Source organism: Urocitellus parryii, unplaced genomic scaffold, assembly GCF_045843805.1.
Source record: "Urocitellus parryii isolate mUroPar1 unplaced genomic scaffold, mUroPar1.hap1 Scaffold_118, whole genome shotgun sequence".
In the NCBI taxonomy this organism is placed as follows: Eukaryota; Metazoa; Chordata; class Mammalia; order Rodentia; family Sciuridae; genus Urocitellus; species Urocitellus parryii.
In genome coordinates this window covers 70,146-98,063 of record NW_027551893.1, presented here as the reverse complement: position 1 = coordinate 98,063, position 27,918 = coordinate 70,146, and the positions used below count along the sequence as shown (strand labels likewise).

Genomic DNA, 27,918 nt, shown 5'->3' with positions numbered 1-27,918 from the left:
AGTGAGGAGCTCTGGCTGCAGGACTTTTAAGAATCACAGGGCCGCCTGCGCCCCTCAAACCTGCGCGCGCCCTACCTCTTTTCCCGCGCCCCACGAGGCCCCGCCCCGCGCGTGCGCATTACCAGAACCCAACACCAGCGCATGCTCCGCCTCCTTTCCGAACCGCGGAGGCGAGATCCTCCGCTCTCCGCCCGGCGCATGCGTGCTCGCGCTCCCGCGCACTGCCTGCCGGGAATTGTAGTTTCGGTAAGGCGGGCCCGGCTAGTCCAGTGGCCGCGCTCCGGTGTCGCGGCCCCAGAAGGCCGAGGCGGAAGTGGAACGGCCACCCCGGGTAGCGAGGGCGCGGGGTTAGCGGGCGCGGGTTGCCGAGGAGGGGCTCGGGGCTCAGGAAGGGCGCGTGCGCGGCGACAGTCTCCGGGGGAGGAGGCAGGGCAAGGCTAGGCGCCGGGGGGCTGGTGGTCGGGGCATCCAGTCTGGAAGATGCACAAGAGGAAGGGACCCCCGGGACCCCCAGGCCGAGGCGCCGCCGCTGCCCGCCAGGTGAGTCTGCGCCCCACGGCCCCGGCGGGGGAGCCCCTCCCCACCCGGTCACACGCTCAGGGGAGGGCCCCACCCCCCAGGGAAGCCCCATCTCCGCCTTCTAGGTGAGCCCGGGTCCCTGCCCCCAGGTAAGGCCTGAACCCCCGAAGTACGGCCTGCTGGCGTTGCATCCCCCACCCCCCGACTCGTGGCTCTCCACCCCTTGTTCAGAGCCACCTGTTGCCGCAACAGCTCCAATCAGGGAGGGGCAGCAGTCAGACCGCCACATCAAACCCTTGCATCAGCCTGTTCAGGTCACGCTCTTTATTCCCATTGTAAGGATGAGCACACTGAGGCCCAGAGAGGTGAAGACACCTACCCAAGGTCATAGGGCTCAGCAGCCTGGCCAGCACCAGGTGCACATCCAGAGCTACATCCCTTATCCCACCCCTTATCCCATAGGACTGTGACTTGGCCCTTTCCTTCCTGCCCCAGACACCTGGAGGAGTTTGACAGCTTTGATAGGGGAGCCCAGGGCATGGCCAAGTGCTCAACTATTAGAGTCCAACCTGAAGTTCCCTCCTGGCGCCTACACAGCTTAACTTCACAGCTCTGAGTCATAGTTCTCTCATCTGTAAAATGGAGACTCAGAAGAGTCCCTGTTTCACAGGACAGTCCTGAAGATTCATTGGCATAGTTTATGGAAAGTGCTAGAACATACAACTCAATAAATGTTATCACTATCATTATTCCTAGAAGATAGAACATATATAATTGCCAACATTTGGCTGATTTTGACCTACATCTAGGCAGTTTCATACCCCTAGTATCATGTCGTGATTGGTCGTTCACCAGAATAGGAAGAGAGGTGTATGTGGCCAAGGCCCACTTTGAACTTCGACTGTGTTGCCAGAGCTTCTAATTGCTCTTGATGCCCCAACCTTCCTGCACAGCCCCCTCGGGGTTTGGAGGCTGCTGGAAGGAAAAGCCCAGGTGTGCAGAGTGGCTTTGCTTAGGGCAAAGTGTGCAGTCTGCTTCCTTTGGTGATCTTGAGTAGCTGCACATCTCAGATGCAGGTTCAGAGAACAAAACTAGGTCTCTCCACCTGCCCTTTGCCTCATTTGATCTGTGCCAAAGGGCTAGGCCCATCTTGGAACACCTGTTGCAGTCTGGACCTGCTGGCACTCCCCAGGGAATGGCTTGTCTAGGAAGACCTTGTTTTCTTCCTTCCCTGGGGACTCTGGGTTCATCCTGGCTGCCTCTGGCCAAGCAGGACAGCCCAAGGGCTGATTGGACCCTTGTTGTTCCCACAGCTTGGCCTGCTGGTCGACCTCTCTCCAGATGGCTTAATGATCCCCGAGGATGGAGTGAACCATGAGGAACTAGAGGCTGAGTTCTTGGCCTTGGTGGGGGATCAGCCCCCAGCCCTAGAGAAGCTCAGAGGCAAAGGTAAGATGCTTAACATACTTCTGCACATTTTTGGATCTCCTCCTGTGGGCTGAGCTTGGAGCTGGGCACTGGGTAGATAGGGGAAGGAAAACAGAGGGAGTTCCCTCCTGGAGCGCACGGTCTGAGAGAGGAAGCAGTCAACTCTGGACACAGACTGAGGATGTGAATCCCAGCACTTACCCATCGTGTCATCTGTGCCGGCCTTGGTTTTCCCATCTGTAAAATGGGAATAGTACTTGTTCACATCATAGGAGTCAATCTAGGGTTCGTAAGGCCCTTCCCAAGAGCTGACACATAATACACCTGTGTTATCATCAGTCCCAACCTCTAACTTTCTGTCGCATGGTTCGGGTGGGGTGGGGGAAGCACAGAGCTGTGGATAGATCTGTGAGTTGGGGGGGAATTCCTGCAGGAACCCCTTATGAACAGCCAGGTGATGAGTTAGCCAGTGTTTCCAGGAGGGGGTCACAGCAGGTGCAAAGGCCATGGGGTAGGTGGGGGGGGACGGGGGCAGAGGACTCTGCAGTGGTTGAGTAGAGTTGGAGCCTCGAGGCTAAACAAAGCCTTCAGATGTTTTAGCTGCTAGTCAGTCCTTGTTCCAAGTGGGTGTCATCTTTATGGATCTGCCTCCTCACTACAATGCATTTGATTTGGGGACCCTCAAGAGTGGTAAGAAAGTTGGAGCCCCTTGCAAAGAAGCAGGAGCAAAGCGGTGCTCAGCTTTCGTGCTCAGCTTTCGTGTTTCGGCTCTTATGTCGTAAACGATGGTCCTTCCTAGCCTGTTCAGTGCCACGCTTTTCTCATTTTCCTGCTTTTTGTTGGGGATTTCACTGTTCTAAATGGTCCCAAGCAAAAAGGTCACGCGCTGATGACGGGTCCTAGGAGCACAGAGGACTGTGAGGTGACTTGCAGAGGTCAACCTCACTCAGGTGCGAGTTCACGTTCTGTTGGCTGCGTGTTCAGTGTTCACTAATCAGCACGGATATTCAGCAAGATGTCTTCAAAGAGAAGCACCCAAAAGCAAAGTTGGGTATTGATCACTTAGTAAAAATGTTGTGCCAGGGGCTGGGCCTGGGGCTCAGGTAGAGGCCCTGAGTCCATCCTCAGCACCACATAAAAATAAGTAAATAAAGGTATTGTGTCCAACTACAACTAAAAAATAAATATTTGTTAAAAAAAACGTAGTGCCCAGAAGCTCACAGGGACCTGGCCCTGCACCTCATGTCCCAGCAGTGAGCTGACATCCACCAGCTCAGCCCCCTGGGCAGGTTTCTAGAGCACAGCTCTTCTGAGTAATGGGCATAAGGTGAATAATAAGAGACCAGGGGTGCAGCGTCCCCCTGATTCATGGTTTTTCTTCTGTGGTTTCAGTTACCCACAGTCAATCACAGTTGCCTGGAAATAGTCAATGGAAGATTCCAGAAACAAACAATTCATAAGCCAAATTGCAAGGTGTCCCAATTAGTGTGATGAAATCTCCCAGCATCCTGTCCAAGGTGTGAATCGTCCCTTGGTCCAGTGTGTCCACACTGTGTGTGCTGCCCGCCCACTATCACTGAGCAGCCATCTGGATTGTTAGGTCCACTCTCGGCAGCACGGTGCTTGTGTTTGAGTGACCTTCCCTGCACTTGACGGCCCCGAAGCACGAGAGTACTGATACAAAGCAGGCATGAGGGCACAGACCATGGAAGGACAGAAGGCAATGCTCAGGGCGTATAGGAGAATACTTAGTAGGTAGAGGGTTGGGTATTATCCGTGGTTTCGGACGTCACAGGTGGCCTGGGAGTGTGTTCTCTGTGGATGAGGGCAGCCTGTGGTTCGTTCTAAGACCTTCGTTTACCTTTAGTCCCCACAATCTACCCGTGCAGAAGGAACCCTTATCCCTGGGTAACAGATGGGGAAACTCTAGCCCAGAGAGGTGAGGTGACTTGCCCAAGGTCACACAGGGAGAACGTGGCAGAGCTGGGATTTGAACTCAGGTAGCCTGGCCCCAGAACTGAGCTGGATAAAGAAGACATGAGTCCAGGGAGGTCAGTGTGGCAGGAGGGTGGCATCATGCAGGGAGGGCTCGAGGACTCTGGGGTGCCGTGAAGGGCAGGAAAGGCACCTGCTGTCCTGCTGCGGACCTCTGTGCCCTCAGGGCCTGGGTGTCTGGGATGGGAGGTTGGGGACTTAGGGGACAGTGGTCTAGCGGAGGCCTCCTGCCACCAGGTCCCCTGCCCATGGAGGCCATTGAGAAGATGGCCAGGTTGTGTATGCGAGACCCAGACGAGGAGGAGGAGGAGGGGACGGACGACGATGACGTGGAGGCCGACGACGCGCTGCTGGTGAGCGCCGAGCCCGGGGAGGCCTCTCCCTGGCCCCGTCCAGCGGCTGCGTGTCCACCCTGGCTGTCTCCCACAGGCGGAGCTGAACGAGGTCCTCGGGGAAGACGAGAAGGTGCTAGAGCCCCCGCCACCTGTGGCCCAGGTACAGCTCCCCTCGGTCTGAGTCCAGGCCCACCGGTGGCCTTTTCAGCCCTGTGACCTGACAGGCGACAGGAACCTCTGCACCCACGTTCTCCCTGTGGAGACCCTGATCTCTGCCCCCCTGGGTGGGGAGGCTGGCGGGGGGCCGTGTGTCAGGGCCGGGAAGGGTGGAGGGGAAGCCGAGCAGGGTCACCACCCAGACGGTGCCTGGCCCCCCGCAGCCGAAGCCCTCGGCCCCCCACCTGGGGCTGGAGGCCACCCTGCAGGAGCGCCTGGCCCTCTACCAGTCAGCCATCGAAAGCGCCAGGCAAGCTGGGGACAGCGCCAAGATGCGGCGCTACGACCGGGGGCTCAAGGTGAGTGGGCGGGCAGGTCTGGGACAAGCCCCAGCACCAGGCTCCGGCCGCTGACCCTGCCCATGCCTCACCCAGACGCTGGAAAACCTGCTGGCCTCCGTCCGGAAGGGCAATGCCATCGATGAAGGGGACATCCCGCCACCTGTGGCTGTAGGAAAGGGCCCAGCAGCTACACCCAGCCACGTGCCGGCACCTCCCCCGCTGGTCCCCACAGACCCGCCCACCCCGGAGCCCAGGGTCACCCGGGAGAGCCCTCCTGCCTCCGCCCCAGCCTCGGCCCCAGGCTCGGCTAAGCCCCAGCTGCCCCCAGGTAGGCCCCGGGCAGGGCCAGGGAGCACTGGTGGGGGGCTGTGTGTAGGCCCCTCCTGTTCGCAGAGTGCGTCCTTCCACACCGCGACTGTCATTCAGCCTTCAAAGGAAGGTGGCCTGGTGTGGGCTGTGGTGGGGTGCACGGTGAGGACAGTGTGCTGAGTGACCAGGTCACTCATAGCAGGCACCCAGAGTCCCCGCGTAGGAGGCCCCTGGCAGAGTCCTAGGGATAGAGATGGGACACGGAACAGTGGCTGCCAGACAGGCGCGGGGACACAGTGGTTAATGGGATCAGAGTTTCAGTTGGGAAGATGAGAAGGTTCTGGAGATGGGCGGCCGTGATGGTTGCACAGTGTGACCGCAGTTGACACCACTGACTTTTATACTTAAAAATGGTTTCAAGTGGGCATGGTGACGCCGCCCATAACCCAGCTACTCAGGAGGCTGAGGCAGGAGGGTTGCAAGTTTGAGGCCAGACTTGGCAACTAGTGAGATCCTGTGTCAAAAAAAAAAAAGGAGGGGGCTGGGGATGTGGCCCAGTGGTAGAACGCCCCTGGGTTCCATCCCTAACACCACGCAGACACACACACAAGAGGTTAAAATGGAAGATGGAAAATTTTGTGTTGTGTCTATTTTACCACAGTTGTTTTAAGATTTATATATCTTCATGTTTTAAATTTTTATTTTATTTCATTTATATATTTTGAGGGAAGGGACACTGAACTCTGGGGCTGTTACTACTGAGCCGCATCCCCAGCCTGTGTTTTTTATTTTTTAATTTTGAGACAGGTCTCACTAAGTTGCTGAGGCTGGCTTTGGACTTTTGATCCTCCTGCCTCAGCCTCCCGAACTCCTGGGATTCTAGGTGTGCGCCCTGCTCCCAGTAAAATATTTTAAAATAGACAAAATAAGTGAATGTTGGTGAGTTTGAAATCACCAAGGTTGTTCACATATATTAGATTTAAAAGAATAGTGTTGGGTCTGGGGATGTCGCTCAGTGGTAGAGAGAGTGCGTGCTTAACATGTGTGAGGCCCTGGGTTCCATACCCAGAACCATTTCTAAATGTCAGTATTTGTAAGATGCTAGGTTTAAGAACCTCGTATACTTTTTAAATATATATATATATGTGTATATATATATATATATACATATGTATATATTTAGTTGTAGGTAGGCACTTTGTGTTATTTACTTATTTCTATGTGGTTCTGAAGATCGAACCCAGTGCCTCACACATGCTAGGCAAGAGCTCTGCCGCTGAGCTACAGCCCCAGTCCCCCGTGTATACTTGTTAAACTCAAGATTTAAAAAAAAATGAGCCAGGTGCGGTGGCGTACGCCTGTAATCCCAGAGCTTCGGAGGCTGAGGTAGGAGGATCATGAGTTCAAAGCCAGCCTCAGCAACTTAGCAAGGCCCTAAGCAATTCAGTGAGACCCTGTCTCCAAATAAAATACAAATAGGGCTGAGGATATGGCTCGGTGGCTGAGTGCCCCTGAGTTCAATCCCCAGTGCCAAAAAAAAAAAAAAAAAAGACTAAAAAATGACAGATGTCAAAAATGTGAGCATTCATGAATCTTCTAGAATTCTCTTGGGGACAAAACTACGGTGGCTGTACAGCCTTCCGGGCCTGGGTTGGTCCCACCGTGCTTTCTCCAGGACGCGTGCTCTTGGGGAGGCAGCGTCTGTCCCTCTCAGAACCTCAGTTTAGGCAGCTGTAAAGGGGCCCGTGACCGTCGTGGCCCAGGGAGCCCAGGCCCGCGGCTTCTGGTGCTCGGTTCTCTCCTTCAGGCCCCTGCAGCTCCCTGGCCCAGCTGCAGAGCCGCCAGCGCGAGTACAAGCTGGCCGCCCTCCACGCCAAGCAGCAGGGAGACACAGCTGCCGCCACCAGACACTTCCGCGTGGCCAAGGTGCGTCCCCCTGACAGTGGGGGGTGGACAGGGTGCTTCCATGTGGAGTCAGGCGACCCACGTTTGAGTGCTGCTTGGCCACTGGCCGGCCCTCAGGGCTGTCCCCATGGAGCCTCAGGTTACCTGCCCTGTAAGGGCACGGGCACTGCAGGAGGATCCAGAGGACCGTGCAAGGAGGGGCTGGAGCCCGGACGCCTCTGTTGTGTGTCAGGGCCCGGGCGTCCCCTGGGACCCCGGCCCCACTGCAGCCTCTCCCCTGATGCCCCCTTCCTTCTCCCAGAGCTTCGATGCCGTGTTGGAGGCCCTGAGCCGAGGGGAGCCCGTGGACCTGTCCCGCCTGCCCCCTCCACCTGGTGAGGACCCACCGAGCCACCCCCTGGGACAGCCTGCTGCTGCTGCCTGTTCCTCAGTGCCACCAGGCTGGGTGGGGGTCAGGGTTGTCAAGCAGGCCTCTTGTTGGACTGGACCTCTCTGTCCCCAGACCAGCTGCCCCCAGACCCACCGTCACCAACACCGCCGCCCCCAGCTCCTGCCACAGCACCCACCACGCCAGGTAGGCTGCGGGGGCCCTCGGGTGGGCAGGCCAGCACAAGACCAGCTCCTGTTCCCTGAACCCTTAACCTGCCCCCCACCCTGTCCGGCCCAGAGGTTCCCCCGCCCCCGCGGACCCTCCTGGAGGCCCTGGAGCAGCGGATGGAGCGATACCATGTAGCCGCAGCCCAGGCCAAGGCCAAGGGTGACCAGCGGAAGGCCCGCATGCATGAGCGCATTGTCAAGGTGCGTGGGGGACGGTGGGCAGCCCTGGGGACCTCGCTCGGCGCCCTGACACCTGTGTGTCCCACAGCAATACCAAGATGCGATCCGAGCCCACAAGGCCGGCCGAGCCGTGGACGTGGCTGAGCTGCCGGTGCCCCCAGGTAGGCTCCGCCCATCCCCAGTCTCGCAGCCTCTGGGCCTTCACAGGCTCCGTCCTGTCTCCTGCTGGGAGCCGGCAGCCAGCCAGACTTGGGGACCTCTGCCAGCCTGGTTCAGAGGGTGGGCCAGAGTCTGTCCTGACAGAAGCGTTTGCCAGGGAGATTGGCAAGCGCTGGAGATGGAGGCGTCTGGACACCACCCCCTGCCCACTGCCTTACCCCCCCCTTCCCAGTCGTCGGGCACTGGCCGTCCGCTCACTTGGCTCTCCCCAGCCCCGAGGGCCAGGAGCCTCTTCAGTTGTCAGAGCTGCTGCGGGTCCCCCATGAGGGTGGTCATCTGTCCACATCTTAGGCCCCCCTTATCCTGGAGGCCTCCAGCCAGATCACCCTCCGTGTCCCGCACACCTCCTCACACAGAGGACACCCAGGACCTGCTTCTTGGAGTCCCGTGGAGTCCTGGGGCCTGGGAAGGGAGGCCGCTGGGCCGAGGGCGGTGGGAATGGCTGGTCCCGCGCAGGCCGCGCAGCAGCTCCTTCCTTGACTTCAGAGTAGACCACAGGCCCGGGCTCCGCAGGTGGGGACCCGTGTCCACCCCACTCACTGTGCTCCGCCGGCCGGGCAGGCTTTCCTCCCATCCAGGGCCTGGAGGCCAGTGAGCCTGCCCAGCAGAGCCTGGTGGGGGTCCTGGAGACGGCCATGAAGCTGGCCAGCCAGGAAGATGGCCCAGAGGACGAGGAGGATGAGGCCCCTAGGAAGGTGAGAGGCTGAGGCAGGGGGTGGCAGGGGGCTAGTCCTGGGAGTCCCAGGTGTGAACCAGCCGCACGCCCCGCGCCCCCACTTCCTGGCGGTGGGCAGGCATTCTGCTCATTGTGCTCTGAGCCTCGGTCCCCTCAGCTGGACGGTGGGCATGGCCAGAACCCCTGCCTCCAGGGCTGCTGAGGACCCCAGGCGCCAGGTCGTGGGTATTAAACACCAGGTCCTTGCTGGTGTCGGCCGGCCTGGGAGTGGCTCTGACGGCCCTGGAAGCTCACTTCCGTCCCCCTCAGCAGCAGGACGGCTCCTCGGCCCCGGTGGCCCAGCCCAAGGCCCCGCCCCCAAAGGCCCCCCAGTCAGGATCAGCGCCAACAGCCAAAGCAGCCCCCAAAGCCACGTCCACCAGAGGTGAGCGCCCCCCCTGCCCGGCTGCCTGCTCGTGGCCCTCCGGGCGGCCCACCGAGGTTCTCTGCCCACAGCCCAGCAGCAGCTGGCCTTCCTGGAGGGCCGCAAGAAGCAACTCCTGCAGGCCGCTCTGCGCGCCAAGCAGAAGAACGACGTGGAGGGTGCCAAGATGCACCTGCGCCAGGCCAAGGGGCTGGAGCCCATGCTGGAGGCCTCCCGCAACGGGCTGCCCGTGGACATCGCCAAGGTGAACCCTCAGGCCCAGGGGAACCGCCCCGGCATCCGCTGGTCGGGCTGCAGCCCCTTGGCAGCTGTGGGATCTGGATGTATTAGTTAGGGTCGAGGCTAAGCTGCTATAACAAATAGGCCACCCCAAGATAGCAGCCAGGGCGAGGCAGACATGGTTCTTGCATAGAACCCTCAGCGCAGGCGGAGCCCTAAACAAGAGAGCCTCCAGGACCGGGCCTCCGTCCCTCTTGTTGCTCTGCCCCGCGCCCGCCGGGGACACATGATCCAAGTGGCTCCCTGCCCTCCGGCCTCCAGCCCTTGGGAAGCAGTGAGAGAAAAAGGCAGAGCAGTTTCCTATAAGGAAGTGACATCACCTTTGCTTGTCTCCCAGTGGCCAGGATTGTCCCATGGCCACACCTAGCTGCAAAGGAGCCTGGGACATGTAGTCTCCTGCTGAGTCACTCTGTGCCTGACCCCTGTACCAGGCAAGGGGGTCCCATGCGGGGGGGGGGGGGGGCAGTTAACGGACTCTGCCACCCCAGGAAGGCCTGCTCGCTCTGCTCTGAGCATCATTTCCCTCCTTGGGGAAGCGGGGACAGTGACTCCTACCTTCGGGTCAGCCAGGACTCCTTGGCCATGAAACAGCAACCACAGTGGAAAATATTTACAGAGCTCATACCAGGTGTCCAGCCCTACCTGGGCACGGGGACAGAGCTTTGAGCAGCCAGACCAAAGTCCCCACCTCGTGGAGCCGCTGTCCTAGTAGGGGGACCACAGGAGCACACCATAAGTACAGGCCCCCTACTGTGGCCCGAGGGACCCTGCATGATATGCTCTGTCACCTCCCTCCCTGTCTCTTCCACCTGCTGCCTTGCTCCCATCCTCCAGCTGTCACTCACATTCAGGCACACTCCAGTCTCGGGGCCTTTACACATGCTGTCCTCTCCCTGGAATGTGCCCCGCCCCGCCCTGCCCGGCTCTCTGCTGCCTCTTGAAGACTCTTGAAGTTTCCAGAAGGCTGCTCCCACCTCCCATCCAAAATCCCTCCCTTTAACCAGAACCCCTGCTCTTCCTCCCAATGTTGTACTTCCCGAAGCTTCTGCTGTCTGTTACTGCATCGGGAGGTTTGTGTTCCCCAGACAATGTCAGTCTCCTGCTGAGTCAGAGATTTTAGTCTCTTGTTCACTGCTGGTCCCCAGCCCCAGAGCAGGGCCTGCACACAGTAGGGGCTCTGTAAAGATGGCTTGGATGACAGGGACAGCTTCATTGTGTCAGCCGAAGGGCCATGTGGCCAGTCCAGAGGGAGGGGGTGCAGCAGCAGGCAAGGGTGGCCTCCAGAGAGGAGTGAGAGCTTGCAGAACCCTCCGTGGGCATGCTGTGGCCAGCACAGGCCTGTCCCCATGAGCCTCTCTTCCTAGGTGCCGCCGGCTCCTGTCAACAAGGACGACTTTGTCCTGGTCCAGCGGCCCGGCCCAGGCCTGTCTCCAGAGGCCGCCCGGCGCTATGGCGAGCTCACCAAGCTGATCAGGCAGCAGCACGAGGTGAGGCCCGCCTGGCCAGCCCACACCGCCTGCGGCCCCCCGCCCGGCCTGCGGCCCCCCGCCCAGCCTCACTGCCTCTGCTCTCGTAGATGTGCCTGAACCACTCGAACCAGTTCACCCACCTGGGCAACATCGCCGAGGCCAGCAAGTAAGTGCACGGCGCCTGCCAGGCCATCGAGCCCCCCGCCTGGGCTGAGCCAGGGCCTGAGCGGGGCCTCTCGCCGCAGGTTTGAGAAACTGGCAGAGGGCTGCAAGCAGAGCATGGAGACTCTGAAGCAGGCCTTCGCCCGGGGTCTCCCCACGCCTGCCGCCCGCTTCGAGCAGAGAACATTTAACATCATCAAGTAAGGCCCCTGTCCCCACCTGGGACACTCCTGGGGAGGAGCTTGCTCCCTGGAAGCTGGTTTAGGACTCAGCTCTGGAAGGGTTTGGCGGGGAGGGGAGAGCACAGAACATGCAAAGACCCTGGGGCAGGCACAAGGTGCCAGTGAAGGGCTGTGGGCGGTGACAGACACTTTCGCACCTTGCCCCAGGGGGGCCGAGGGAGCTCACAGGAGACCCCCCATGTTGTGCCTGTTAAGTCCTCCTGCCCCTGAGGGACGGTCCCATTTCCCCACTGACTGTATGAGTCAGGCTTGGCCACTGAGCCTCGGGGTTCCTGCCACACTGGGAGCGCCCACCCCAGTCTCCCTGTCACCTCGCCTCTCACCTGCCCCCCTCCCGGAGCTCTGTGGCCATCTCTCTGGGTCCCTCCTCCACACCAGCTGCTGCCTCTGCCCAGGCCCTCTTCCCCAGGCCTTGGGGTCGCTCCTTCTCGATATCCAGTGTCCTTATACTGTCTCCTCCCCTGGGAGCCCTCCTTGGTCACCCTGTATAGAGCAGCCCCTCCTGAGTGAGCTCTGCTCTATCCCCTATTTGGAGTCTTGAATTCTTCTCTGGTTCTGTTATTGTGTTCCCTGGGCATCTGTCCACTCAGTTAGTCAGACCCCCCCGAGGGATGGGGGTCTGTCTCGTTGACTCCTTTGCCCCCGTAGCTAGGGCACTACTTGACACATAGTAGGACTCAAGAAATAGTAAGTGCAGGGCTGGGGCTCAGTGGTAGAGTGCTTGCCTAGCACATGCAAGGTGCTGGGTTCGACTCTCGGCACCACGTAAAAATAAATAAAATAAAGCTATTGTGTCCAACTAAGAAAAAAAATAATAATAAGTGAAGGAAAGGTCCCGTAGCACCTAGGGCATGGGTTAACATATAGTAGGTACTCAAAAATATTGTCACATGAAGAGAGGCCACCTAACAGCGAGGACACTGGTTAGCACATAGTAGGTACTCAAGAAATGTTAAAGGAAGGTCTCCCAGCAGCCAGCAATCTGACTGGCACATAGTCGGACTCAAGGAATATTAAGGGAAGTCTTGCAGCAGCTAAAGCATTAGCTACCACATAGTAGGACTCAAGAAAATTAAGAGACATTTCCACAACAGCTAAGTCAGTGCCGGGGGTGTAGTAGGTGCTCAAGAAATGTTATTTAATGAAAGAGGGCCCAGCAGCAAGGGTGCTCAGTGGCACTCAGTAGGTCTCAAGGAATATTAAGGGAACGTCTCACCTCATGTAGGGGAGCCTAGTAGGTAGGCATAGTGGGGAGCTCAAGAAATACTGCTAATGGAAGGGAAGGTCCCCAACAGCAAGGGCACTGGCTGGCACATAGTAGGTACCAAATAAGTGCGTGCAGACCAAAGAAAGACCCAGAAGTCAGGCCGTGGCAGAGCTGAACGGAGAACCGGTCTGTGACTCTAGAGGTGGCCAGGGCGGGGTTTTCAGTGGGGCCACCGCGGCTGAGGTGCCTGTTTCCCGCCCGGAAGGATCTTTTCCGACCTAAGCAGCAGCGACATGCTCCTCTTCATCGTGAAGGGCGTCAACCTGCCCACGCCCCCAGGTGAGGGGTCGAGGCCGGGCTGGGGGCAGGGACCGCCTCTCTGCCCCGCTGGAACCCTCGTTTGCCCGCAGGGCTGTCCCCCGGCGACCTGGACATCTTTGTGCGGTTCGACTTCCCCTATCCCAATGTGGTAGGTGGGCAGCCTGGGGGGGGGGGGGGCAGCCCCAGCGGGAAGTCCAAGGCCGGCCCTGAGCTCTGACCACCTTCCCGCCCCCGACCCAGGAGGAAGCTCAGAAAGACAAGACCAGCGTGGTCAGGAACACGGACTCGCCAGGTGAGCCAGGGCGCCCCGCCCCGCTGCCCAGGGGGCCCTTGGTGTCCGGCCCCCAACCTCCTCCCCCTCCGCCCCCCGCAGAATTCAAGGAGCAGTTCAAGCTGAGCATCAACCGCGGCCACCGCGGCTTCCGCAGGGCCATCCAGACCAAGGGCATCAAGTTCGAAGTGGTGCACAAGGGGTGAGCGCAGGGCGCAGGGCGGTGCGGGAGGGGGTGGCACAGCCCTGAACCCACCGACCTGCTCCCGCCCACAGGGGGCTGTTCAAGACCGACCGCGTGCTGGGGACAGCCCAGCTGAAGCTGGACGCCTTGGAGACGGCCTGCGAGGTCCGGGAAATCCTCGAGGTGAGGGGTGCCTTTACTGAGACACCCAAAGTCCCTCCTCCCAGGCCTCCCCACTGCCCGGCCGCGTGCACCCAGGACCAGGACCGCTGCCCCGAGGACAGCTGGGCCGCGTCCCCGGGCAGTGTCATGGTTCTCCCGGGTCCTGGCCCTGGTCCCCCAGCCCTGCCTACTTCCCACTGCCAGTGTCCCCTCACTCCACCCAGGTCCTTGATGGTCGCCGGCCCACAGGGGGGCGGCTGGAGGTGATGGTCCGGATCCGGGAGCCACTGACCACTCAGCAGTTGGAGACGACGACCGAGAGGTGGCTGGTGATCGACCCTGTGCCAGCGGCTGTGCCCACAGTGAGACGCTGCCCGCCGGCACCCAGGGAGGGGGGCTTTGCTCAGGGGACTCAAGACTCACAGGACTCTGTCCCCTGCAGCAGGTCACTGGGCCTAAAGGGAGGGCACCGCCCATTCCTGCCCCCTCGAGGGAGCCAGGGAACAGGTAGGTGGCTTCATCTCAGTCCCTCCCGGACAGTCCCCATCAGGCACAGATTGAACCGTGTCCCTGTCCTGCTTCAACACCTTTCCTAGCACCCTTGTTCTGGAGGATCCGGTTTCAACTCCTCCCTTGATATTTAAGACCTTCTGCCATCTGACCATTGCCGGAATATCCCGGCTTCTCTCTGCCGCTCCCTCCTGTTGGAGGCCATGTCTGGTTCTCCCTGGCCTCTGAGCTCCTGTGTTCTGGTGCCCTTAGCACCGCTACCCCTGCCTGCCCTTGCCCCCTTGTCTTCTGCCCAAGTCTGCCTCCTCCCTTGGGTCCCAACTTGGCCGCTGACTCCTGCAGGAACCCATCCTGACACAGTGGCCTGGGTGTGCGGCCATCTTCCAGCCTGGCTGTGAGCCTGGCAGCACTGGGGTGGGCCTGGCGTGTGTCCCCAGTGCCTGGGGAACCCGTGGGGTGGGGTGGGGCAACCCCGCATTGCCTCCCTTCCCCCAGGTCGGCCCGGCCCCTGCACAGCCTCAGTGTGCTGGCCTTCGACCAGGAGCGACTGGAACGGAAGGTGGGTGCCGCCCTGTGGAGCTCGGGCTGGGCCTGGGGGCTGCAGGTCCAGGCTGGACGCTCAAGGCACCTTCTGGGCCCTCAGATCCTGGCCCTGAGGCAGGCGCGGCGGCCGGTGCCCCCCGAGGTGGCCCAGCAGTACCAGGACATCGTGCAGCGCAGCCAGTGGCAGAGGGCACAGCTGGAGCAGGGGGGTGCCAGCCTCCGGAGGGGTAGGGCTCCAGAGGGGACAGCGGCAACAGGAGCTTGGGGACCGGCATCTGGAGGGACAGGGGCGCGGGGTGCAGGGCATGGAGTGGGCACCCAGATGCCCCAAGGTTAGGGGCTTGGGGCAGACAGGTGGGGGACCGGCCTGCACCCTGAGACCCCCACAACCTGCAGAGTACGCGGCCCATCTGGAGCGCCAGCTGCAGTTCTACACCGAGGCCGCCCGGCGCCTGGGCAATGACGGCAGCAGGGTGAGCTGGGCAGCCGGGTGGGCTGGGCGGGGGGAGGGCTGGGGGGGCAGGACTGCCTGCTGACCGCCCATCCCCTAGGACGCCGCCAAGGAGGCGCTGTACCGGCGGAACCTGGTCGAGAACGAGGTAAGTGTCCTGTGGGCCGGGTGGGCACCGGGTGCCATGGTGGCCCTGACCCCGGCCTCTCCCCCAGCTGCAGCGGCTCCGCAGGTGAGGGCCTGGCGCGCGGGCAGCCAGCCCTCGGCCCCTGCTGCTGGGAAGAACTGACCCGGCCGCCAAGCAGACAATCAGCGGACAGTACATTCCGGACTCGTCCCCCGTCCAGGCCCCCAGCTCAGCTGGATGCCCCGACAGGGCCATCGGGGACAGTGCCCCTCACCCAGGCCTGGCTGGTTGGGCCCCGGAGAGTCCTGTTTGCACATCCCAAGGGAGGGCGGCGGGGACCCAGCCACGAGAGCCCTGCAAGCACTTTACTTCCTGTCCCCCAGCCTCAGCCCCTCAGCCCTCCCACCACACCCCAAAGAAGCCACTAAGGCCACTGAGCCCTGCGGCCCCCGGGGGTCGCACCTGCCCAGGGCCCCAGGACCGAACGTGGAATAAACAGCCAGGGTCACGCGGCTCAGCTCTCCTGTCTGCCTCTCACTGTGGCTCGGGGGCCAGGCCAGGTCTCCCATAGCCCGGACCCGACCCTGGGAAGGAACGGGCAGCCCTGCAGGGTGCACGTGACCGCCACTTGCTGCAGTGGACCCTGAGGGTCCGCGCATCTGCCTCCTGTTTCTGCAGCAGGTGGCCTTGTGCACTTGGGGATAAGGCTGGGTTGTGCATTGGCTGCAGGGTGACCCACTGTGTCTCAGGACCTCAGAATCCTCCCCTGCTGGTCACTGGCCAGGGGACTTGAACGATTGCCCGGGCAGGGCCGTGGCGGGAAGGCAGGGGAGCGCCCCAGAAGCGCACCTGGCCCTGGGAGGGCTGGAAAGCTTCGGCTTTATTGTGCCACCTCCATCTGGGACAGGGTGGGGGTGGTCCTCACACTGGGAACCTGGAGGCCAGCGAACTTCAGCCTGCGCTTCAGGCCCTCCCCTGGTAGCTGTGCACAGGGCGGAACTAGCCAGTGCCTGAGCCAGCTCCCCTCCTGCAGAGCAGGCCCAGGCCCTGAGTCCCAGGCCCCAGGTGGCCGGTGCCTCTGTAGTCCACACCCGGGGCAGCCCCAGGGGCCAGGGCGGCTCAGCTAGGTCCCTCTCGGCTCAGGCCCCCGCTGTGGCCGATGCGGTACTGTGGATGGCAGCCGGACCAGGACCTGCTCCAGGTTATCTGCCGTGTCCACCACGCGCAGGTGCGGGAGGCCCAGGAAGGCCTCGGCCGAGATGCTTGTCATGTGGAGCCTGTTGGCCCTGCACAGAGAGGCAGCCATGAGGGCAGGGGCAGGGGAGGCCACTGTGGCCAGCAGGCCGCCCCCGCCCACCAGCCCCGACCTGCACCTGAGGAAGAGGGCGCGCAGGCGGGGCGTGCCCAGGAAGGCCTCGGGGCCCACGGAGCTGATGCGGTTGCCCTGCAGATGCAGCTCCTCCAGGGCCTCGGGCAGGTCGGGGGGCACGAAGGACAGCTCATTGTGGCTCAGGTCCAGCACCTGGAGGTGGGAAAGAGCACCGTGACTGGTCACCCCAACCTCCACTCCCGGGGGCTCCTCCTCCTCTCCCCCACCCCCATGGTGGCCTGTCCCTTCACTCCATAAAGGTGACCTGAGTCCCTTCCAGGGCAGGCCCTGTTGTCATCCTGGGGGCACAGACAGTTGGGGTTCCCACTCCTGCAGCGAATCCCTGGTGGAGACGGGTGTCCCCATACCCCTCATCACTGCCTAACACTTGGGACTCTGTTGACCTTTCTAACTAGGAGGGGGACAGGAGCCGTGTCCCCTGCCCGGCTGCATCCCCAGTGGGTGGGAGGGGGCTGGCAAGGACCAGACTTGGGTGGCACAGGGAGGTCCCAGGCTGGGCCTGTCTGACCAGCCCAGGGTCCTTCTGTAGCACCGCAGGACCTTGGAATGGGGGGGCCCTGGGACAAGCTGGGGGCCCTCTGTGTGGCCGGCCTCCCTGACCTGCAGGGCCTGCAGCTCGTGCCAAGTGCCGGGCCCGATGTCACCGACGCGGAGTCTGTTGTGCGCCAGGCTGAGCTCCCTCAGCTGGTCGAGCCCAGCCAGGAGCTCAGGCTCCAGGGTCCGCAGCTGGTTGCGCTGCAGCCGCAGGGTGTGCAGGGCCACGGGCAGGCCCGCAGGCAGCAGGGTCAACTGGTTGCCGGCCAGGTCCAGGCTGCGCAGGGCGCGCAGCCGGTGGAAGGCCCGGTGGTGCACATGGGCGCTGGCCAGGCGGTTGTAGGCCAGGTTGAGCTCAGTGAGGCCAGGCGTGGCGGCCAGGTCTCGGGCACCCAGCATGGCCACGTGGTTGTGAGGCATCACCAGGGCCCGCAGGCGGCGGGGCAGTGCCAGGGGCACGCGGTCCAGCCCGTTGCCGTACAGGTGCAGCGTGTGCAGGCCCCGCAGTGGCCGCAGCGCCCGGGCCGGAAGCCCCGAGGCCCCGAGCGGGTTGTGCTGCAGCAGCAGGTAGCGCAGGCCCTTGGCCCCCCGCAGCCGGGCCGCCTCCACCTGCCGGATGTGGTTTCGGCCCAGGTTCAGGACGACCAGGGTCCGGGGCAGGCCTGCAGGCACCGAGGCCAGCCGGTTGTGGGACAGGTCCAGGTACTCGAGGCTGTGCAGCTTGCTGGTGGGGGAGGGAGGTCAGCCGGCTCTGAGAGGCCCAGTCTCCCATCAGGGGACTGGAGGGTCCTGAGTCAGGTGAGCGCAGACCTCAACTTGGGGGCCGGGTTGAGTGTGGGGGGGAGGCAAACGTGGGGCGCTCAGAGCTGTGCCAGCCTGAGGGTTAGCTGTGGGGGTGACGGGGCAGACTTCTGGGCCTGAGATGGAGCTGGGACGTTAAACCATAAAACCTCAGTGCCGAGGAGCAGGGGACAAAGACCCCTGCCAGGAGCTCCACTGAACCCGGTATACAGTAGGCACTCATCAAATGAGGCCTGGGGAAGCAGTCCTGCAGGGCGGGGGCTGAAGGCTGGAAGTGCTACCCCCATGTGGCTGGAAGCTGCACCTCGAGGCTGCACCCTGCCCACCTGAAGGTCGCGGCATCCAGGCCGCTGTCCGTCAGCAGGTTGTGCTGCAGGTACAGCTCGCGGAGCTGGGTCTGGCGGCTCAGGGCTCCTCGCGGCACCTTGGAGATGAGGTTGTTCTGGGTGAGGGAGAGAATGGGACTCAGGATCTGGGACCCAAGGCTTAGGGAGCCACGGAAGGCTCTTGAGGAAGGGAGGGCCAAGGAGCTCGCCTTCCTGCCACTGGAATTCTGGGGGTCTATTGGGAGGGTGGAAAGCAAGGAGACGAGGACTCCCCCCGAGGAGAGTCGAGGGGGACAGTGGGCCACGAGGCGCAGGGGGGCACCTGCAGGTGGAGCCGCTCCAGGGAGGCGGGCAGGCTGGGCGGCAGGTAGCTGAGCCGGTTGCTGGAGAGGCTGAGGGTGGCGATGGCGTCGGAGCCGCGGAAGGCATCAGGGGGCAGGCCCGCGTTGCTCAGCTGGTTGTTGTGGAGGTACACGGACCTGAGGGGAGCCAGGCTGCGGCCACCAGCCCGCCTCGCCACCCGCAGCCCCTGTGGCCCTGCACCCCAGCTCAGAGCCGCCCACAGCACCGGGGAGTGTCAGTGTGTGTGTGTGAGTGTGTGTGGGAGTGTGAATGGGAGTGTGTGTGTGTGCGTGAGTCTGTGAATGTGCATGTGTGATTGTGTGAGTGCGGGAGTGGGAGTGTGTGGGAAGAGAGTGTGTGATCGTGATGTGAGTGTGTGGGTGTGAAAGTGGGAGTGAGTGGGAGTGTGTGAGTGGGACTGAGGGTGGGAGTGTGTGTGGGTGGGGGTGAGTGTAAGTGTGCCCTGGCGCCTTTCCCTTGCCCAGAGGCCTCCCCGCAGCTCGAAGGCCCTGGACCCCCAGACCCCCAGTGCAGAGACCCCCCTGCGACGCCCCCCAGACCACGCCCCTCAGCCCCTCCCAGACAAAGCCACGCCCAAGTCCCTCCCAGATCAGGCCACGCCCCCTCAGTCCCTCCCAGGGCCAGGGCTACCTCAGTGCAGGCTTCTCCCCAAAGGTGAGCGGGAAGACCTCCGCCACTTGGTTGGCAGCCAGGTCGGCGACACGGAGGGAGCGGGGCAGGAACTGGGGGGCTGCTGAGAGCTGCGAGGGCACAGTTGCTGTCCTGGAGCCCCCCAGCCCGCTCTGCCACCCCTGGCTCCCAGGTGCTGTGACCCCTCCCAGGCGACACCCTTGCTGGGCTGGCGCTCACCTTGTTGTGGGCCACGTAGATGTGCTGCAGCTGGGTGAGGGACTCGAAGGCTTCGTCAGGCAGGCCTGGGCGGGCGGGGTGGCGGTGAGGGGACCCAGGCTGGGGGCTGGAGACAGGCGGCTCCCCAGGCACCGGGTCCCCGCCCCCCGCCCCCACTCCGAAGCCGCAGCTGCCCCGGCCCCCAAGTTTCCACCCTGCTCAGCACAGGGCATTTCTGGGAAGTGCCGCAGAGCTGCCCACAGCCCTGGGGGGGGCGGGCAGGGGAGGGGCAGCTGCGACCGTGGCCCCACATGCACGGTGCTGACCCTCGGAGGAGATGAGGTTGTTGTGCAGGTTGAGGGTCCGCAGGCCCCTGAGGCGGGACAGCTCGTTGTACGGGAGCTCCTGGAGCTGGTTATTCTGCAGGGGGGGCATGGACACCGTGACCCCCACGGCCCTTTGCTCAGCCCTGACCCCAAGCCCCCATCAGCCCAAACAAGTCCAGACACCCAGCACCGCACAGTCCACCCCAGTCACCCCATGGCCCTGACCACAAGCCACCTCCAAGGCCCCACTGCCCCACATGGACCACAGACAACCCAGTCCCCTCCAAGATTCGGACCCACGAAACCTCCCAGATGGGTGCCAGCCTGTCTGGTTGGAACCTGCACTCTGCCACCTCCCTGGACCTCAGTGTCCCTCTTTGGGGCACAAATGCCCCATTTACACCAATTCTTCAAAATCCCACAGCTACCAAGACCTTGACCCCCAACTCACACCACCCATAGTCAGCCCCACATAATCCCCCACCTCTGACCCCAGCACCCCACCCTGACCCCAGGCACCCCACCTCTGACCCCGGCACCCATAACCTCCACCACTGAACGCAAGCCCCAGCCCTCCCCCTCCCACGCCCCCCCCCCACGCGACCTCCCTCACCTCCGCTGCAGACCCCCGCGGCTCAGCCTCTTCACTGCTGGGGTGTCACTCCTGCAGGTGGCCCCCACACCTCCGCCCACGGCTTCCCTGTCCCCCCGGCTTCTCTCCTCTCTGACCCCTGGGTCCCCACCTCTGCTCCCTGGGCCCCACCTGCAGGGAGAGGTGCCGAGCAGCCCTGGTGATGTTGTCCGGGAACAGCCGCAGGTCCAGGCCGGCGCAGTCCACCGTGTCATCCCGGGGACAGGAGCAGCGCCAGGGGCAGGCCCGCGGCGGGGGCTGCGAGCTCTCCCCCGGGTGGGGAAAGGTGGGGTCCTCCATGCCAGGGGCGACCGGGGGTCCCGGCAGCAGCAGCAACAGCAGCAAACTCAGCCGCTGGGAGTGGAGGGAGGGGTCAGCGTGGCCCCAGGCCAGTGCGGGTCGCCATGGCGACGGGAGCATCCCCTCATGGGGAGGGACCACCACAGCCAGCGGCAGAGTCTGGAGGCCGGGTCGGCCCCCCTCGGACCCCGCCGCACCTTACCATGGCAGCCCCCGCTCGGCCTTCTTGCCCACCCTGAGACCAGGGCTCCTGGTGCCACGGGCAGTCACCCCCTGGAACCTCTGCTGTGACCGCTCCCGTCCTCCATCTCCACACGGGCCACCCCCCAGCCTTCTCCCAGGGGCGCAGGGCGGCTGGCCCAGCCCCGTCCCGCCCTGGGGAGGGAGGGAGGGCAGGCGGCTGGATGGGGTGGTGAGGACCGGCCAGCCCAGCCCTCGGCCCCCTCCGTCCCCCTCCGTCCCCCTCTGTCCCCCCTGCCCAGCCACCCAGCTCTGCTTCTGTAACCTCAGCCCGCCTGGGGCTGGGCCGGGAGGAGGAATGTTCGAGGAAACGCTGAGATCGCCCTGTCTGGTATTTGGGCCAACCACAGGGTGGGGGGCGGGCGGCTTTGGGGAGGTACCCGAGAGTCCCCAAGGAGCCAGGCCAGCAGCCAGGGGTCAAGGGGGCCTGGACTGGGCCTGTCAGCCACACACCAGCCTGGGGACCCTCGGCGGGGTCTGCCACCACCCCCCTCCCTCTCCCCTTCCCGCTGCCTTGCTGGCACCCCCTCCCCAGATGGCCACAGGGCGGGAGGGAAATTCCAAGGCAGAGGCAGCCGCGGGTCTGGGAGTGAGCCCGGCCGCCTGACCGGCTTCAGCCTGGACCCACCGCCTCTCGGCCTCAGTGTCCCCCTCTGTAAGTGGGGCGACGGCTGTCCCACCTCCCAGGTGCGTGGCAGAGTTCAGCGAGGTCATCCTGGGTTCCCTTTCTGTCACTGTGACCAGATACCTGAGGCCATCAACCTAAGGGAGAAAAGATGGATTTGGCTCCTGGCCTCAGAGTCCGTGGTCACCTCACCCCCTTGCTTTGGGCCTCAAGTGACGCAGAACATCATGGCAGAAGGGACCCGTCAGGAGAAAACAGCTCACCTCCTGGCAGCCGGGGAGCCGAGGGAGAGGAAGTGGCTGGGGACAGGAGAGTCACCAGGAAGCCCCCCCCAGGACCTTCCCTTCCTTTCGGTCCACCTCCTACATTGCCATCACCTCCCTGTGGTCCATCTAGCCATGACCCCCTCGGGCTGACCGGAGATCAGAGCCCTCCCGAGCCTTCCCGAGAGCCCCACCTCTGACGTGGCCACATTAGGGACCCAGTGTTCAGTACCCGAGTCCATGGGGACATTCCAGGTCCTAACCCTGACATACCGTATGGAGGGCAGTGCCTGAGGGACCCCAGGTCTCCACTCCACCCAGGGGCAGACCCCCAGCAGCTCCGCTCACCAGCTGGGCCCGTCAGCTGCCTCGCGCTCCCCCGGGGGGTGGCGGAGTGGTGGACAGGCTGGGACCGGGCATGATGGAGGGGGGCCGCCAGACGCAGAGCTGGAGACGGGGATTGGTGCATTTGTCTCTGAGGAGGCACCTGGAGGGACGCAGGCGTGATCTGGGGCAGGGAGGGAGCCATCGATGAACAGGGTGTTGCCTGGAACTTTCTAGTTTTAACACTCAAAAGTCCTGTGGCCTTATCTTAACCCCAGGGAAGCACCGAGCTGTTTGCGTTTCTGAAGTGGCTGGGGACACTCGGGAAGGATGGAGGACCCAAATGGAACTAACTCATGCAAACAGCATTTATTGCCTCATGAAGGGAAAGATTGGGGAATATGTCCTTCAGGCTCAGCTGGATCCAGGAGCTCCAAGGACGTCCTCCTGGTGGATTCTGTCTCCGCCTCTCCACCAGCAGGCTCACCTGTGCAGCGTATGATCCCAGCAGCCAAATGTGCCCAACCCCGGCTTCAGCAGAAGCCCCAAGCTGGAATCTCATGGGCCTAGCTTTGGGCACATGTCCACTGTCACCTCCCTATCGTCCCAAAGGAGAGAATGTGTGGCCTGGCCAGGACTCTAACCCCTCCTCCTGTACATAATGCACCGGCCTTATCTCCCCGCCAGGAACCCCCTCTCCCCGGCCTGCCCTGCCCAGTTCCACAGGACGTGGGTGGAGCACAGTCCACCGCCGTCACCTCACCGTCCAGCACACACCTGCATGATCAACGCTGGGGCTGAGGAGGGAACACACGTAGGGTCCGGCTGCATGTGTGGGACGGTTTGTCCGGGCTTGGTCCCCAGGTCAGGGAGGGCTGTGGGGTCAGGGAGACGAGGGACAGTCGAGGGAACACCGTGGGCACTAGTGTCGCAATCTCATCTCAGGCTTGGTCGCAGGAAGTAGGAGGCACAGGCTGATGGGCCCACAGTGGATCCAACCTCGAGAGAGAGAGGCTGAGGCCGGGCTCCCCCGTCAGCCTTCATCTAGATCCGATTCACAAATTACTGCTCATTCACGGGACACGTAGCTTCTTGGGATAAAGGACATTTCCTTCATAGCTGAATGTCACCAGGTTCTAGCTAACAGGGTAGACGCATAAGTGACTTGAGGAAAAAAGAGGGTGCCTTTCTCCTTTCTGCTATTGGAATGTAAATGTAATGGCTGGAACTCAGCAGTCATTTTGACATCACACCACCTTGAGAAGAGAGGCCTGGAATGGCGGGGGCCCCAGAGTAGAAGCAGTCTGAGTCCTGCGTGCCACAGAAGGCCTGGGCACCTCTGGACTAGTGCAACATCAGTTTATGAGTCACGTGTACTCAGAGGACCCTCCCCCCCACACACACCACGAGGAAGCCACAGGAGTGCACCTGGGAGAGTGGGTTAGCAGGGCCTGTGGGGTCTGTAGTGACCAAAGGCCGAGGTGAATCTGGTTCCTACAGGAAGGGATCATCGACATGTTCAAATAATTTCACAGGTTGGGGAAAGTGGAACCTGTTGGGTTGAGGACGAGGTGGGAGGCCACTCGGTCCAGCGGAGAGGGGCAGGGGCCAGGATGGAGTCTCTCCTGCTGGGGGGCTCGGGGGGCTGGCATGGAGCTTCGGGCCGATCATTAGGCCAGCCTTAGTGGCCGGAGTGAGGGAGACAGGGACTCCGTCTTGTTCCGGATTCGGCCTCTCCCGTCAGCCTCCGGAGCAGCCTGTGGGGCCTCTGGGGATTCAGCCAACCAAGCCGCAGAAATCTCGGGCAGGAGACCGTGTCTGCACCGGGAGGGCGCAGGCAGGGCGCAGACTTCCTCGTCACGTCCCGGGAAGGTGTGACGACTTCACACAGAGTATGGCGAGTCACCTAGGGTTGGCTGAAGCACCTCTATCTCTTGGCAGCAGGGGGTGGGGGGCAAGCGCCCGGCCACCACGGAGCTGCACCCTGAGCCCTTCTTACTTCATTTTGAGACCCGGTCTCGCTGACTTGCCCGGGGCTGGCCTCACACTTGTGATCCTCCTTCCTCTGCCTCCTGTGTTGCTGGGGTCACAGGTGTGTGCCACTGGGCCCGGCTTGGTGGCTGCACTGCGGGGCGCTGGCCAGGGTGACATCCCACACAGAGCACACGGCACACTGAACAGCTCACGCGGGGAGTCAGGGAGCACAGAGAGACAGGGTCCAGAGGCCCCTCCGGGCACGTGTCCCCCGGTGGCCTAAGACCCCCCACCAAGCCCTGCACCTGGAGACTCCGCTGCCTCCAATGATATAGCAGCTTGGGGACCAAACTGTGACACGCAGACCTGTGGCCCACTGTCCCTTTACACCATGGTGTGAGCCTCTAGGGTGCTGCCAGGGTCCCCATCTGGAGCATGCCCTAGAAGCTCACGTGCTGGAAGCGTCCTGGTCACTAGGTCTATGGGCAGGAGCCACCTGGCCCGGCACAGGGCAGTTCCTGACCCCAGTGTTTTCAACTTGAGGTTGGCTGCACCTGGAGATGCGGCGCCCTGGACCCAGCGGCTGCCTCCAGACGCGGGGACACAGAGATGGGGGCTTTGGCCCCCACGGTTACGGAGCCGAGAACCCTCGCCATCGGCTGCCTGCAAACTGGGGATCAGGAAAGCCGGAGGTGCAGGTGAACGGGGGTCCCCAGACCTGAGAGTGGGAGGGGCGGGCGGTGAGAAGTGTCCCCTGTGGGATCGAAGGCACCAGAACCAAGAAGGCCCACCTGGCCCAGAGGTACCTGCCCCCGCTCCGGCAGAGAGCGTGCATCTGGACTCCCTCGGCCCCGGGGCCATCCTGCCCCAGCCCACCCAGCGATGCCCACGCACTTTGGGTCAGCTCCTCTGCCCGTGTTTCCCCCCTCTGCCTGGGACAGAGACGCTCAGCTGGGATTTAGGACACACCCGGTCAATCCAGGATAATCCCACCTCAAGATCCTTAACTAATTACATCTGCAAACACCCTTTTTCCAAATAAGGTCACATTCACAGGTTCTGGGGGTGAGAACATCTACCTATCCTTTCTTCTTTCTTAATCTTTTTAAAAATATTTATTTATTTTTTAGCTTTAGGTGGACACAATATCTTTATTTTATTTGTACGTGGTGCTGAGGATCGAACCCGGGCCGCACGTGTGCCAGGCGAGCGCGCTACCGCTTGAGCCACATCCCCAGCCCACCCATCTTTTTTTAATCTTAAAATTTTGAGACAAGGTCTCAGTTAGTTGCTGAGGCTGGCCTCAAACTGGCGCTCCTCCTGCCTCAGCCTCCCGAGTGACCGAGATGACAGGGACGCACCATCACACCTGGCTTCTACCTTTTGGGGGGCCACCGTTCAAATCCTGTATGGACGAATGTGAGTAGGGTGAACCTTGGTTACAGAGTGAAAGTGACAATATTTATCCCTTTCCAAACATTAAAAAAATATAGAGAGAATCCACAAATGTTAAGCCGGGGACGGTGGCCTGCACCTATAGTCGTGTCCGCTACTGGGGAGGCTGAGGCAGAAGGATTGGAAGCTGGAGGCCTGGGCAACAGAATGAGATCTTGTCTCCAAAAGCCAAAAAACAAAACAAAACAAAACCCTAAAATACACGGATGGGCTCTCTGGGGGGAACAGCGGTTGGAGCCAGAAGTAGGTGGGGTTTCTCACGGTCTTTGTATATCTGTGGAATTAAAATGAACTTTATTGAAATATAAATGACAACCTAGGGGATGAGTCTTTGTTTTTTAGTTGTCGATGGATGGGCCTTTATGGCGTTCATTTATTTACCCTTGGTGCTGAGAATCGAACCCAGGGCCTCACACGTGCCAGGCAGGTGCTCTGCCCCTGGGGGTGGCCTGAAAGCTGGGCAGTACCCCTTTGTCACCCCACCCCATGCCCTGAACCCCAGGCAACCTCGGGTCTCTTCCTGTCATTGTAGATGACGTGGCATTTTCGAGACATTCACAGACATGGAATCACAGTGGTTTTCTGGTTTTGCTTTTTATGCTGAGGATGAAACCCCAGGCCTCATGGGTGCTGGGCGAGCTCTCTACCACCCAGGGACACCCCCAGCCCGAGTGTGGGATTTTTGGTGTCTGGATTTTTCCACTGAGGGGAGCGATTTTGGGTGCCAAGTTCATTCTTTTTTTTTTCCCTTAATTTTCTCTAGGGTTCTAGTTGGCTCTACACGCCATAGAACACCGGAACCGAGCACGATTTCTCCTTCTTCTGGCTGCACGTGATGTGGACCCCCGCCCCCGGCCACCGTTCCCTAGGCACAGAGGGTGCTACCGGGGATTCATCCTGGGGTCCTTCCTGCCCCGGCCCCCTCCCTTCACTCCCCTCAGCCCCCCGCGCCCCGCGCCGTGCATCAGAGAGCACACATCGGGGGAGACATTGGCTTTTGTTTTGCGGGGACTGGCTGATCCTCTTAGCATGAGATTCTCCAGCTCCATCCATGGACTGGTTCATCTTTTTTTTTTTTAGGATTTATTTTCTAGTTGTCGTTGGACACAGTAAACACCTTTATTTCATTTCCTTACTTTCCCGTGGTGCTGAGGATGGAACCCAGGCCTGGCCCGAGCTGGGGGGCCTCTGTCGCCCAGCCCCAGCCCCAGCCCCGGGGTGTGTTGTTCTTTCAGTTCCGTTTCGGTGTGTGAAGGCACCGTCCATCTCTTGTTGATGGACGTCTAGGGCCTCTCCCACATTGGGTTATCACAAATACAGTGGCCACGAACGACTGTGTACCAATCTTTGAGTAAATATGATTTTTTTTTAGAAAAAATTCCTCTCGGGCTGGATCTCGTGGGGAGTCTCCCTGTGACTCCAAGTGGACCCTGATTCTCCAGCCAGCCTTCCACGGCCCCACCTGGCCACCTGGCCACCTGGCCAAGACGGGCTGTGGGTCTTTTTCCTTTCAGCCATTCTCGGGGGTGTGCCGTGGTATCTCCATGTGGCTTTATTTGCATTTTCTTGATGACAAACCACGCTGAACATCTTTTTGTGTGTTTATTAGCTTTTTATAGGTCTTCTCTTCCCACATGAACACAACACCAAGTAAAAAGTCAATGATTAGCTGGGCGTGGTGGGGCACACCTTGATCCCAGCAGCTTGGGAGGCTGAGGCAGGAGGATCGAAAGTTCAAAGCCAGCCTCAGCAGTTTCGCAAGTGCCCTCAGCAACTCAGTGAGACCCTGTCTCTAAATAAAATATTAAAAAGGGCTGGGGGTGGGTGGCTCAGTGGTTAAGCACCCAGGGTTCAGTCCCTGGTACCAAAAAAAAAAAAAAGATTGCACCCGTTATGTTATGATTGCTGTTATTATTATTATTATTTTTTTTTAATGAAAAGAAATAGCATGTGTGGGCAAGGAGAAATCGGGGCCACTGTGCAGAGCTGGCCGGACCGTTATGTACGGTCACAAAACATTTTATAAAAGGTGATGAGATAATTTTACTAGAAACAGGCAGACGAAAAGTTTTCAGTACATCTTGCTCCAGGGGATTCGGATCTCTCCTCTTCTGTGCACTTCCTTTGCAGATCGCTTTCCTTTGCTCACAGTAATTAACAGCAGCTCAAAGGAGGGGGGTGTTTGCAGGAAAGCCCTGGGGGCCGGTGGGAGCTCACCCCCCCAGAGACCTGGTCTCCTTCCCTCTCGCTGGGGGCACAGCCGTCCCTGAGGAGCGTCCCACGTCCACCCGATCCACTCCCAGCAGCAGGAAGGGAGGTCCTCGCTCCCTCCTGGTCCCCTTACAAACATGCTCTTTTGGGTGTTGGGGGTTCTGTTCTTTTTGTACCAGGGACTGAACCCAGGAGCGCTTAACCACGGAGCCCCACCCCAGCCGTTTTGTATTTTCTTTAGAGACGGGTCTCACTGAGTGGCTTAGGGCCTCACTAAATTGCTGAGGCTGGCTCTGAACTTGCAATCCTCCTGCC

General features: G+C 61.2%; 2 protein-coding genes across 5 annotated transcripts; one reads left to right on the top strand and one right to left on the bottom strand.

Moving 5' to 3' along the window:
* The first annotated feature begins 258 nt into the window (after window positions 1-258).
* On the top strand, window positions 259-15,518 carry LOC113190473 (coiled-coil and C2 domain-containing protein 1A). 4 transcript variants are annotated; one of them, XM_026399787.1, is made up of 29 exons: window positions 259-540; window positions 1,833-1,968; window positions 4,180-4,295; window positions 4,372-4,437; window positions 4,658-4,792; window positions 4,868-5,102; window positions 6,891-7,009; window positions 7,290-7,362; window positions 7,491-7,562; window positions 7,656-7,786; window positions 7,854-7,926; window positions 8,546-8,679; window positions 8,973-9,084; window positions 9,156-9,328; window positions 10,728-10,850; window positions 10,940-10,998; window positions 11,078-11,194; window positions 12,709-12,782; window positions 12,854-12,912; window positions 13,005-13,056; window positions 13,138-13,237; window positions 13,312-13,402; window positions 13,606-13,743; window positions 13,827-13,888; window positions 14,387-14,450; window positions 14,535-14,661; window positions 14,831-14,907; window positions 14,986-15,033; window positions 15,101-15,518. In XM_026399787.1, exons 1-29 carry the CDS (start codon window positions 481-483, stop codon window positions 15,119-15,121), a joined length of 2,847 nt encoding a protein of 948 aa, XP_026255572.1. In that variant the 5' UTR covers window positions 259-480; the 3' UTR covers window positions 15,122-15,518. The 4 variants fall into 4 exon arrangements, with proteins under 4 accessions (XP_026255572.1, XP_026255570.1, XP_026255571.1 ...); XM_026399785.1 differs by having other exon boundaries at window positions 13,824-13,888; XM_026399786.1 differs by having other exon boundaries at window positions 8,970-9,084.
* Window positions 15,519-15,892: 374 nt separating this feature from the next.
* LOC113190514 (podocan-like protein 1) lies at window positions 15,893-22,168 on the bottom strand. The gene is made up of 11 exons (XM_026399845.2): window positions 22,127-22,168; window positions 20,344-20,565; window positions 19,581-19,674; window positions 19,276-19,340; window positions 19,057-19,166; window positions 18,386-18,542; window positions 18,064-18,179; window positions 17,003-17,660; window positions 16,386-16,534; window positions 16,181-16,298; window positions 15,893-15,994 (listed from the first exon to the last, which is right to left on the bottom strand). The coding sequence occupies exons 1-11, from the start codon at window positions 22,166-22,168 to the stop codon at window positions 15,893-15,895; spliced, it is 1,833 nt and encodes a 610-aa protein (XP_026255630.2).
* Between the last annotated feature and the right edge of the window lie 5,750 nt (window positions 22,169-27,918).